Below are 13,884 nucleotides of genomic sequence, written 5' to 3' on the forward strand. Positions count from 1 at the left end.
CACTAATATACCCTTCACAGGTGCATTTCTTTTAGTAACTATGTGTTCAGTTTGAATGGCAGCTATATGCTATAGTAATCCGATCTGAACAATTTCTTCGCAGATTACAGTGTTGCCTAAAAAAATAATCTATACCAAATTTCATGAAGATACCACGTCAAATGCGAAAGTTTTCCATACAAGCACTAGATTCCGATCGTTCAGTTTGTATGGTAGCTATATGCTCTAGTTAACCGATATGAACAATATCTTCCCATATTACATTATTTCTATGAACAATAACTCATACCAAACTTCGTGAAGATATTTCGTGAAATGAGGAAGTTTGCTATGCAAGTGGTCCGACATCGGCAGTTCCGACAAATAAGCAGCTTCTTGAGGAGAAAATGAAGTTTGCAAATTTTCAAAAGGATATCTTAAAAACTGAGGGACTAGTTCATATATATATAGACAGACGGACATGGCTAAACCGACTCAGCTCAACATATTGATCATTTATATATATACTTAATAGTGTCTCCGACGCTTCCTTCTGGGTGTTAGAAACTTCGTGACAAACTTAATATACTCTGTTCAGGGTATAAAAATAACGATATAATTCTTTATCCCGTTGCGGTCGTACGTAATTATTTTTTATTTGGCTTTTTTACACAATTACTCTATTGAAAAAAAGAAACAAAAACAAATAGATATTGAGTAGAAATTTCAATTTTCTCAGAAATGTCCCCAACTGTTTGCTAATACCAATTTGAAGTCTTGGAAACCGTATAATCTGTCGCCACACATTGCCATGCCAGCCATACAAATGAATTTTCCTGCGAAGAGCGCGCCGATATATACATACGTCAAATTGTGGCAGCGCTGCGTCTAATTGTACGCGGAAATGCCCAGTCACTAACTGATCCAGCATCATTTGTATGCAAGTTGCGTTTCATTTGTTGGTCGCGTGGAACTGTTTTTAGCTTTATCTGTGTTGTTATTGTTTGCGTTAATGTTGTTGTCATTGCGCCAATGTTGTTGTGTTTGCGGTAATGTTGTAGTGTTTGCCTTTAGCCGATTTCAGGGAATTAGTGTTTTGTTTGCGTTCTATGAATTTTCTTTTTGTCCACATTCGTTATCCGGTGGCTATGTGTCGCCTCGCTTTCGTTTCCCTTTAGTTCTCACATGTTGCCGCCTTTCATTGCCACTTTCTCGCTTTTAATCTGCGCTAAATTTCTTCTGCTTTTTAGTAGCTATTTATGAGATTTTTGTATATTTGAATTTGTTTTCTTAATTTCCTTGCTCTTTTGATCTGAATTTCCGGCCTGAACATTCATAAAAAATTATTTTAATTTCTTTAGAAATGATAAAAAAATTGCATGAAAAATGCAAATTTTTCAGAATTAAATTTTTCCAAAATATTTGTCATTCTAAGTTTTTGAGGTGTTTCGGTTTTTCAATGACAAGGAAGTTTTATAAAAAATATGATAAGAATTCTTTGAAGTCATTTTGACTTAAAAACTGTCTCAATATATTAACATTTACTTGCTTAACTCTCTCAAAAGAATATCTTGACGACTCTATTGACCTGAGTGTATTCATGTGTAGTAACCAAATTCAACTCCTGAACACCCATTTTCGTTTCACACACTACCATTTTGCTGTTGCTCAGTTCCTTTCACATCTACTGCAGCTGTTCTCCACCTCGTTTGAATTCTTTTGCCTCCGCTCTGTCACTTTTGTACCGAAAATTGTTATTCTATGGAGCCGTTTGTGCACGAAAGTGACCTCAGGACAAAAGTTAAATATTGCCTTATTTATCGAATAAATATGTCTGCTAGGCATTCTCACGTACACAGCAGATTTTCGAAAGTTTTCGAATACTATAAATATGCAAAGCAACGAAAGCAAAGCCGCACCCATACAAGTATATCAAATAATGTACTTGCTCCTCACTTATATGTGTAAATATATATTGCTGTGTACATATGTATGATTTTGCAAATATCGAAATTGCTTACTCAAACCGTTTCGTATGGTCACAGCTGCTGCTAAATCGGCGGCAAGGCAACGCAAGTCTAAACTTGTGCTGAGGAGTCAAAGGCGATAGCACAATCATAGTTTAATAAAGGCGATTGCTGTTTTTGTTGCATTGACACGAATGTCGTCAAAAACTACTCTGTGTAAGCGTGTATTGGCGTATAAGTATGTATGTATATCAATGTGATCTGCCTGTATGAGTGCACTGAGTTCATTGCCTTTCGTGCGCTGTTTATTAACGTTGCTCATACGCACTCGCGGCATATTGAAGTGAGATAAGTTGGTATATAGGAATAAATGTGTATGTACCTATGTACAAGTGAAAATTATCAAAATTACTTTATTGGAGACGTTTTATTTTCAAAATTGGTGAAAGTAGAAAATAAAAATGGTATTTTAAGTATTAACTGCCTAAGCATGGAATGCAGGACTTTACTTGTAGTACGTATTTGGAGATGAGATGGTCTTTTCTTAAACGGAAATTAGTTTTTCTTTCAAATAATTTAGAATATTGGAACTGTGAACAATTATTTCTAATAAAAACTTAGACGACCTGTAACGCAGTGTTTTTTAAAAAGTTATATCCACATGCAAGTATGAGAAAATGCGGGTTTTTGTTAAGTTTTTTTTATCAAACATTTTATTTAATAAATAAATGAAAATAACCGACGATTCCTAATTAAAAATTTGGATTCCATTATTCCGAAATTCGATCTCCTTCGAAAAGATAGTTTGGAGGTAATTTGTCTGCTGCAAATTAACTGATATCTAAAAACAAAAAAAATACTATTATAGATCACGCTCCACAAAGTGGCATTATTACTGAAATGTTCATAAAAGTGTCAGTCTAAAGATCTATCTATTCATAAATAAGGCAATACTCAGAATGGAATTGAAATCTCAGGGAGCTCAGAATAGTATACAAAATAAGAGAATAAGTTTTAATAAGCTATAATAATAATACAAATTTTCAAAAATATAAAATACTTCTTACAAGAACTTTGATTGATCACATTGTAGCTTATGCGATAGTGACTCGATCTGAACATTTTATTCCGAGAGTGAACCTATAACCCATACTAAATTGGACGAAGATATCTCACCACATGAAAAATCCTTCCATACGAACACTTTATTCCGATCGTTCAGTTTATATGGCAGCTATATGCTTTAGTGGTTCCATATCATCCTTTCAGACAAACGAGGAGCTTCTTGATGAGAAAAGGACATGTAAAATTTCAGATCGATATCTCAAAAACAGATGTACAGACAGACACAATGATTGGATCGACTCATCTCGTCACATTGATCGCCTATAAATAATGTATATTTACAGGATATTCAATATTTCCTTCTAGGTGTTACAACTTTCGTAGCAAATTTAATATACCTTATTCAGGGTATAAATAGGTATGTGCTTTACAGATTTTTATGTACTTTCGTTTTTAAAAATTTTTAATTTCGTTGTTTCCGTAGTCGATCTCCAGGAGATCCTCCAAGGTAAGTGAGTAGGTAAAGTTAGGTTGAGGTAATCTGGAAGGCCAATGAGTCACGCATTGACCAGTTTTGGTTCTTCGCGATACAAGATGGAGTTCAGTTGCTAGGTCCATGAAGAGAAGTCAACCTGCGCTTAAAAAAAATTTCAACAGACTCCAGGGTATCATACCGTGGGGGCTTAGAGCATAGTCTTGCCAATGCGGAACAAGTGCACGAGAGATGCTCCATTGTTTCCCTGGCGCCTCGCTAAAGACATTTTCTGCAGTCTGCAGATAGCTCGTTTCCTGGAGTTTTGAGTTTCTTGACCACGATTCTGTCCAGATTGTCGTATAGAGAATGCTTTGCTGTTCGGCTGTCTACCTGGAATTGCCTTAACGCCAACCATTTTTTTCTATGTTTGCTTTGAATCTTCGTTCCAGTTGAAGAGTAGGATCATTTAGTCGGTGCTTGCCAAATCGCCATAACCCACCAACCTTCGCTCGAAAAGCCTGTATGGATTTCGCTGCGCAGTTTTCCGCGAAGAAGCCTATAGTTGGCAGGTTTACTACCTGTTCAAAAGGTGCCGTTGGGGTTGTTATTGTTCCCGTTATGCACAGCACAGCGAGCTTCTAAACCCTTTCCATTGGCTTCCAGTAAGTGGATTTCCGTACGCCTATCCACCATACTGCTGCACCGTAGGCAGAATTGTCTTCCAATAGCTGTGTAGGACTTAACTTGATGAATAAATCTAAGCCAATCGTGTGAAAATTTCATCCCATCGGTCCAGCCATTTTGGAAGAAATTTCCTCACCGACTTTCGTGTTATGAGTTCCCTGTGCCCAAAAAATAAGGTGACATTGTATTTCCTTTGAAAATTCTTTATTTATTCTTCCAAATCAATTTCATCCCCTTCAAAGTAATCTCCTCCCGATGCAATGCACTAATGCCAACGGATTTTCCAATCTTCGAAATACTGGTTGTAGTCACTTTCCGGGATGGCCTTCAGTTCCGTCTTCGCTGCGGCTTGAATCTCCTCTTTCGTATAAAAACGGTGTCCCCGGAGCGGTCTTTTGAGCTTGGTGAACAATCGCACGGTGCCAGATAAGGTGAATACGGTGGTTGCGGAACGATATGGGTTGAGTTTTTGGCGAAATGATCAATGATTACGAGGGCAATATGGGATGGTGCATTATAGTAGTGTAAAAACCAAGAATTGTCTTTCCACAATTCCGGTCTTTTTAGGCGGCTAGGTGGATCCTTGTTGACTGTTTGACCGGTTGGAAGGAATTCATAATGCACAACACCACGATAATCGAAGAAAACAGTCAACATGACCTTGATTTTTGAGCGACTTTGGCGCGATTTTTTTGGTCTCGGCTCTCTTTTGGCACGATATTCGCTCGATTGATCGGTTGTTTCTAGGTCGTAAGCATAGATCCAAGTCTCATCGCCAGTTATAATGCGTTTCATGACATCCTGGTAGTCGGAAAGCATCGTTTCACACACTTCAACGCGACGGCTTTTTTCCAAAAAAATTCAATGTTTTCGGTACCAGTCGAGATTTGACGCACTTGAGACCCAAAACATCCTTCAAAACGGTATTGGCTGAGCCTTTCGATAATCTTTGATTTGATGAACGCAAACTTCGTCGGTTGAGGTTGATGCTCGCCTGGACGCTCTTCGTCTTCGACACGTTCACGGCCGGCTTGAAACTCACTATCACATAATCTCATCACCAAAGCCTTTCTGCACCATCCTCAACGTGTCCGCAGCAGAAAATTGATTACGTAAACAAAATTTAATGCAAATTCTTTGCTCAACATATTTCGGCATCGCAAAAACCGAAAAAACTCTCTTTTAGCAGCTCACAAAACGACATGTATCTCAAACACTAGTGAATATTTTGGCATGAAATTTGACATAAATGTGACTGACAGTACTACCAACCTAAAAAAAAAAAAAAAATAATTCTCCAAATCCTTCGACGCGCGCAGTTTAAATTCAAATGTCACCTTATTTTCTGGGCACAGTAGTGCCCATCGCGTTTAACTCTTTATATCGAAAAATCAATTCCCAGCATTGCCTTTGACCAGCTAAGCTACACAAACACGTACAATAAAGCAATCTCTTTCACCTCATTTGCCGCTTAGAAATAGTTATTATAGCATCTTGATGACAGTAATATCCAATTAGCGCAGAGCTGAAGAGCTAAGCACAGTTTTCGCTTCAAAAGTGGACGCGGAGCGTTCAGTGAGTTGCCAGAGTCTTTATTAAAAGTAAAAAGTGCCATAAAAAAATGTGCCACAAAGTGAAGAGAAAATTTATTGTCGTGCAGTATGAAGACGTTGAAGGCAAACTTCGTCTGACGTTGGTTGCGTAACTTTAAGCAAGAAAAGAAAAACCTTTCAATTTACTTAAAACAAAGCGGTTTCCAGCAAAAAAGTTTAAAAACTATTTAAAAGGACGTGAAGTAAGAACACCTTAGAGCAACAAAGTTTCGTTCTGCTTGAATGGTGGTAACTTAACCGTTAAAGAAACAATGAACACACACGTATCTGAGTCGAAAAAGGAAGTGCGTGGGGTGGATGTGTTTGCCAGCACATGCTTGTTTAATAGCATCCACGCTTGTCTGTTGCTCAAACGCTCCCAAAGTAAAGTGGAACAAATTATTTAATAATGCTGAAACACACCAGAATATATGGGACAGTCGAGCACAGACCAGGTGGCAGCAACTTTAAAAGTATGCAACAGCAATTTAAGCAAGCTAAAAGCTAACCAAATGAATGACAGCGGCTGGGGCATGGGAAGAGCCATATGGAATTTGGTTGGAGGCAACTATGTGACCAACAAAAGATGCTAGAAAACACTTCCGAACACGTTTGGCCATCAACAAACTACACATACCTCATCATACACATAGTTTTGCTGACCAAAACGATAAGCGCTCAGGACAAGCCATAACATTTACGGTTAAGTTGTGCTGTCGACCGTCATTGGGCCATTGCCTTCACTTGACAATTGAGTACTTCGGCGGCACTACCCAGCACGAAGACGGTCGCCGGGCGCAAGTTAAGTGGTTAGCCTAGCCGGCTGGCTGACTGGCAGGCTGACCGGCTGGATATGCGGTTGAGCGACTCCTTTAAGGAGCCTTCGAGCAGCTGCTGTCACTTCGCTGAAACTTGAACCCTAAGAAAGAGTCTACGGCAGCGCAGGCATACTGGCGAAAGGGGAAACAGTAATTTTTACTTAAATGCTTTTATAGTGTGTGTGTTGGTTTTTTTAGTTCCTTCTGGAAATTTTCTTCTCGTCTACTTGGCCACATGGCTGTCTGCTCGCTCCATTCAATTCGAAAATCGACAAAAAGGAAAAGGGCAAAAAAATAGTACGCTCTATCGTTACAAATAAAGGTCAGTGGGAGGAGGTTAACGTTGAGTGTCAGCACATTTTGTGTTGTCAATTATTTTACAACAACAACAACAACAAAAGAAAGGCACGTAGAAATTGAAGTAGAGCTTGGTAAAGAAGGGATGAATTCAGATGGAAGTTGCGGAAAACAAAAATAAACATTATTATTTTGTGGAGTTGCCACGTTACTTAAAAATAGCAATAAGTTTAATTTTCACTGGAAAAAATTTAATATTTATACGTCAGGCTACAAGAAAGAGAAGAAAAGAAAAGTTTGCTGATTTTTAATTACAACAAGTAAGGAAGGGCTGGGACATTTTCACAGGGTTTGCAGGGATTCCAAAAAAAATGCTTTGAGCGAATTTAGTTGCTACAGCATAAATGGTTTGGGAGATATATCATTAGAGGGGAGGACAAGGCCCACCCAACGAAAACAATAGTTCAGGTATAACTAACTCGAATAATGGTGGCATTTCTTCAAAAAGAATCGTGCCAGAATCGTTGAGGTCACATACTAAAGAACACTTTCACGGTTAAGGTTTAATAAAATGACTCCTAAAACTAAAATTTTGGAATTTGTAAATTTTTCATAAATACAAATTTTTTACCTTTTTCGGGATTTTGATTTTATATTTTCGAGTTGCCGAAAATATTTCGTGATAGTAGTTATCAACTTTTTAAATAATTTCAGAACTTGCTGGTCAAGAAATTGAAATGGTATTTTCGGGATCCCGAAAAATTTCGGCATTATTATTATTATTTTTTAATATATCAGAACTCGTTTTATTTTTTTTATTATTTCTGATTTATTTCCAATTTCGAGTTTCTAAAATTAGATTTTCGGGATCCCGCAATTTTTTCGGTATTATTATTACTTTCAGATTATTTCAGAACTTCCTAGATTTTTTGTAAATCTAATTTTTTCCAATATTTGTGACTATTAAATTATATTCTCCGGATCCCGAAAATAATACTTGTTTTCTATTGAAATATCAAAAGTTTGGTGTAAGAAATGGGTCAATAAATCATTTCATTTCCACTTTCTAGTTTTTAAAATTAAAATTTCGGGATCCCGAAAAATTTTCGGGATTATTATTACTTTCAGATTATTTCAGAACTTGCTAGATTTTTTGTAAATCTAATTTTTTCCAATATTCGTGACTATAAAATTATATTCTCCTAATCCCGAAAATAATACTTGTTTTCTATTGAAATATCAAATACTACTGTGATCAAATTGGAAGGTGTATTTTGTCCATTTCATCTCCTTCAAAGTAATCCCCTCTCGCTGCAATACACTTATGCCAACGAATTTTCCAGTCATCTTAGCACTTGGAAAAATCCTTCGTCATGATGGCCATCAGAGCCTTTAGTTTACAAAAAAATGCGTCAAAAATATCATTTCATTAACGCTCACCGAGCTCTATTGAAGCGCGCTCTTCTTGAAATTATGTCAGAACATAAAAACAAGAATTCAATTTGTAAGAACGATCATTTATTTCAGAGTCCTAATACTCAATATAAATATAATATTAGGTATTGCAAACTGTTTATGTTGGTGATAAAAGTTCAAAGAAGTAAAAAAATCACAACTGCTTCAACGGGGCAGAGCAAATGAGCGTTACGCACAAGGGAAATTTGCAAAAGCGGACGCGGTGTCAATGTGCCAGAGTAGCGGAACATTTGTCTTTGGTCTCTCTCATAGCACTTGCAGCATGCCCCACACCACAGTGCAACACTGCACCACATAAACGTGCTTACGATATGCGTTTCAGAACTTTTTGTTGCTTTATCCGCCAACAACAGCGCCCCAATGCACTTTTGTTGTCAAAATTTTACAAGCTGCGCTCCATTTCTCAGCGCGTCATCAGTTCGAGATCGTTAAAGTCACAGCGCGAAATGGCAGCAAAACAAAATCGCACAGTGCGAGGAAATAGAATCGAAAAGTCATTACTTGTACAGTTCCTTCGCTGGCAGCGCATGCTGTACTTTATCAGAAAGCGAAATAGCGCCGTTTGATGCGTGCACTTGCCACCCTGCAACAAAATTTATGGCCACGTTAAGTAGCAGCTACTAAATCTTTGTGACTCTGTGCCACTTTCTACGCCGCTCACTTCATCAACGCACACAGTTACATTTGCATGCACAGTGTGCGTGTGTGCGCGCATGTATGGACACCCCTCCCGCCCACGTGCTGCCGAAATCTCATAAAACACGTTCTCATTACACATTTAATGGCTGCACGCGAAATTATTTCTGCTTCAGCGCATGTCACGATGAACTTTTTGTGTTCAATATAAAATAAAGGCATTCGGGTTGTTAGTTAATGAGATTCAAGGTAAATTTGCCTGCGGCTATGTGGGAGGGTTGGGTTTGCGTGCTAATGAAGTTTTGAGCTGTATCGCTTGGTTTCGTACAAATAATATGTGCGTGCGATGCCGTTTAGCCTAAATTAAATAGAATTGACACTCTTCAAGTGTCAAAGATTGCAGTGACAAAAAGCAGCTGTCAATTTTATATTCAATTTTGCCAGCTTCTAATTTTGTGACAACTGGAACGGAGACGAAAAGTATTGTGATGACATTTCAATTAGAGATTTTGAAGTGATGACTAATTTACAGTTGCGTGGGATAATTATTCATTTTCGACTAAGCGATGGAAAATTCCTAACGTTTTTGAATCTGTATAACGGGAAGTCTAGCAAAAAAAAAGTTTATTATTTTTTATATTGTAAACTGAAGCAATCATTTGGCATAGCTAGAATGCACCGAATTAGATATAATGAGTATTTTTTCCATAACTTGTTGACATTTCGAAAGCGATTTCATAAGAAAACTCGCTCATAGAAACACTCGTCCTTATTGACAGAACCTGGAACAGTCACCTTTCGTAGGCTTCTTTTGAGGCGAAATTATTAGCCGTAGGCAGGAACAAGTAGTAATCAGTTGATGCCATTCCGGACTATAAGGTTAATATATAGAAACCTTCCAACTAAGCTTTCGGAGCTTCTGGCGAGCCAGTATCGATGTTCGTTGCCAGGCGTTGTTATAATGGAACATAATATCTCTCTTATTATCCGAAACAGACCGAGTCCGGGCGATTGCTTACTTCAGACAAGATCCTTTTCCTCTCGGTTCAGCTTCGAGTTAAGAGCTTGAAGTAGGAAAGTTGCTCAAAATACATGATGAGATGGACGTTCAAAATATTGGGCTCCATTTCTTTTAACGGTATTTTCGAAAACTGTCCTCCAGAGCTTGGTGAAACTTTGACATACAAAATATTGAAATGGAATCATCGAAATCGTCAACACCGGGTCTATAAATGTTATTCTCATTTTTAGCCCCCCTGGTTTGTGTTTTCGCCTTAAGCTAAGAAAAACTCTATGGAATCACAAGGAATTCATTCGCATTTTTATAAGTAGGCTCGTAAAAAATCTTGGCCCGTGAAAGGACCACCGACACACACCATCTCTTCGTTGATTTTAAAGCTGCTTCTGACAGCATGAAAAGTAGCTGCCATTATGCCGCGATGTCTGAATTTGGTATCCGTGCAAAACTAATACGATTGTGTAAACTGATGTTGAGCAATACCAAAAGCTGCGTCGGGATCCGGAATGATCCCTCCGAGCCGTTCATTAGAAAACGACTTTTCAGAAAAGGCGACTACCCATCGTGGGTATTTTTCAATCTGCTCTTGGAGAAAACAGTTCGAGCTGCATATCTGAAACTCTCTTTCGACGAACAAAGACCAAACTCTATAAGTCACTCAGTATTTTCGTGCTTTATATGGTGCGGAGGTATGGACAATGACATAAGCTGTTAAGGCATCCTTACTATAAGATTTATGGTCCTTTGCGCATTGACCACGGCGAATATCACATTCGATGGAACGATGAGCTGTTTGAGATATACGACCACATTGACAAAGTTGAGCGAATTAAGAGACTACGGTTACGCGGGCTAGGTCATGTCGTCCGAGTGGATGAAAATATTCCAGCTCAGAAAGTAATGGACGCAGTACCCTCAAGAAAAGGAAGACAGGCACTCTGTTGTAGAGATCAGGTGGAGAAGGACATGGCTCCCCTTGGTATTTCGAATTGGCGTATGCAAAATTTCAGATTGATCTCACAAAAACTGAGGAACTAGTTGGCGTTAAATCGACACAATCCCTCAATCTGATTCTTTTATAAACAGGGTTTGTTCGGAAAGTAATAGGTCGATTTAGAAAAATGTATTGAACCAATCGTTACAATTCTTTAAAAACTTTCAAAATAGGCGCCTTCTGCGTCGATGCATCTGCCAGTGCGATTTCCAAGCATTAAAGGCGTCAAGGGAAGTATTCTCCGGAATAGCCTTGAGAGCCGAGATGCATGCTGCTTGGATCCCCTGTGTCGTCTCAAAATGCTCTGAAGATTGCTTCTTTGTCTCAGGATCATACACAGATATCCACTTGGGGGTTTTCTTGGCACACTCGCTGCGATTTCTGGTTGTCATTGAGACCTTTTGTGACCATCTTCGCGCACACCTTGCGCATGTTCAAATGCTCCGTCACAATGTTATGAGCCACAGATTTTGCATTTATAGAGTCTCTTGCATTTTCTTTTGGGAGTTCCCAATTTCGTGGCTGTATGCGTGACTATATGCGTTTCCGGGTTGAAAAATAAAGAAATCAAAAATAAAAATATTTCTCTTTTTATTCGTTTGAAACAGCAAAATATTATAACAGTGTAAAATTAAACGATGTCTATGTCCTATAGCTTTAATATTGTTTTCAAGTGGACTTTCAACCTTTTGAGACTGAAGTATTATTTGTTAACGCCAGACAGGTGGCAAATAAAATTACGACAAATTAACTACACAATTAAGCTACGTACACACAAATACACACGTTTGGACGATTGTAGCACTTACACTTCACACGCTCACACCAATACATATATGTATATACATAACTGTAATGCAAATAAATCGCTGGCGTGTTGCTCTATTAAATGCTGCATTGCCATTAACTGGCGGCTGAATAACTCAAGTGCTGCACACATACAAACACACTTATTTACATACGCACCTTTGCCCGTCGATACCGAATCACGGGTTGTCTGCGTTTTATTTGCGCGCCTGTGTGTGTGTACACTTGTGTGATTATATTGAGTTTATGTAAAATACACTTAAGTTTCCACTTAGTTAAACATAGCTCTCTAAATGAGCATATCACAAATCGGTTTAACTATAAGCAGCACACACATATATATATACATATATATACACGCACTCCCTTATTTTACTGTATATCAAATATATAAGCATATGGCGGCGACGACTTGTTGAATCAGTCACTAGTTGTAGTTGTTTTAATTTTTTTTTAATTTTTTTTAGCAACCGCAAAGTGAAAGCTTCGATTCATATTTATCATATATGTTTATCCAATAGTTGTTGTTTTTACTATTTCTATGCCGCCAATGCTTGGCACTGATTTTCACCTAATTCTCTTCAAACATTTTCCATACATTAAAGTCTACCCACAGTTCTAGCATTTTGCTGCTCATATACAGTTACATTTTATACATGTGTTTATGCCCTTAAGGATATTCCCGTCAATGTTAGATGGCAACAACATTTTATTATTATTATCTTGTGTTACTATGTTTTCTGTTTCGTTAATTATTTTGTTGTAGTTGTTACGTTACTACGTGCGCGGGGGTTGGGGAGAAACTTTCGTAAGTTATTTTTCGTGTTAAATTAATATATAACATTTTCACTTACATACGTTCTGATATAAAAAAGTTAACAAAATTTCATTAGCAGTGCTTTAGAAACATATTCTTAATTACTACTAATACTTGGAGGCAATTTTTTAAGAAAATGCGTTTTTTTTTTTTTGGTTTAAACAATATTAAGGGGCACACCTTAAGTGACACTCTAAAGTAAGGCAATTTTTGGCAATTTGAACAGAAAACTTGTACATAAATTGCTATGCAATTTTAAGGGTATATTTATACATAATTTAAGGCGTAACATGAGTTTCCTCGAGCAAAAAACAGTTCTTTTTTAAAAATTTTTTCTCTTATAAAAAATTAAATATTTTATTAAAATTTTTTATTACTTCCAACATATACTATTCGCAAAAAAATTCTGAAATTTTTGGAAAAAAAAAATATTATAAACTCGGCCATAACGATGATGCGCCCGCGTTGGCAGAATAACTCCTTACTGGATCAAAAAGTGAAAAAATACGCCTTTTAGTTAAAACTTTAACTTAGAACTTGGACGGAGGAAAAAAATTGAAAATTGGATTTTTGGCAGACATTTTTACAAAAAAAATTAAAATTTCGAGACATCTTTTTTTGATATAGTTGCAATCAAAAACAAGTAAGGAAGGGCTAAGTTCGGGTCTCACCGAACATTTTATACTCTCGCATGATAAAGTGATTATCGAGATTTCATTATACGTCATTTACATATTTTTCAAATACCGTATTTTTGTAAAGTTTTATTCCGCTATCATCATTGGTTCCTAATGTATATGTATACTCGTATTATACAGAAAAGGCATCAGATGGAATTCAAATTGGAAGAAGGCGTGGTTGTGAACCGATTTCACCCATATTTCGTACATGTCATCAGGGTGTCAAGAAAATAATATATACCGAATTTCAATGAAATCGGTCTAGTAGTTCCTGAGATATGGTTTTTGGTCCATAAGTGGGCGAGGCCACGCCCATTTTCAATTTTTAAAAAAAGCCTGGGTGCAACTTCCTTCTGCCATTTCTTTCGTAAAATTTAGTGTTTCTGACGTTTTTTGTTAGTCGGTTAACGCACTTTTAGTGATTTTCAACATAACCTTTGTATGGGAGGAGGGCGTGGTTATTATCCGATTTCTTCCATTTTTGAACTGTATATGGAAATGCCTGAAGGAAACGACTCTATAGAGTTTGGTTGACATAGCTATAGTAGTTTCCGAGATATGTACAAAAAACTTAGTAGG

General features: G+C 37.4%; 1 protein-coding gene across 1 annotated transcript in view; it reads left to right on the forward strand.

Moving 5' to 3' along the window:
- The first annotated feature begins 4,647 nt into the window (after nucleotides 1-4,647).
- Nucleotides 4,648-13,884, forward strand: part of LOC120773048 — a 90,279-nt gene continuing 81,042 nt past the window's right edge. The window contains exon 1 of the mRNA XM_040101979.1: nucleotides 4,648-4,679. Coding sequence (XP_039957913.1) covers nucleotides 4,648-4,679 — 32 coding nt within the window. The remainder of the gene's footprint in view (nucleotides 4,680-13,884) is intronic.

The sequence above is a fragment of the Bactrocera tryoni genome, chromosome 3, assembly GCF_016617805.1.
Source record: "Bactrocera tryoni isolate S06 chromosome 3, CSIRO_BtryS06_freeze2, whole genome shotgun sequence".
In the NCBI taxonomy this organism is placed as follows: domain Eukaryota; kingdom Metazoa; phylum Arthropoda; class Insecta; order Diptera; family Tephritidae; genus Bactrocera; species Bactrocera tryoni.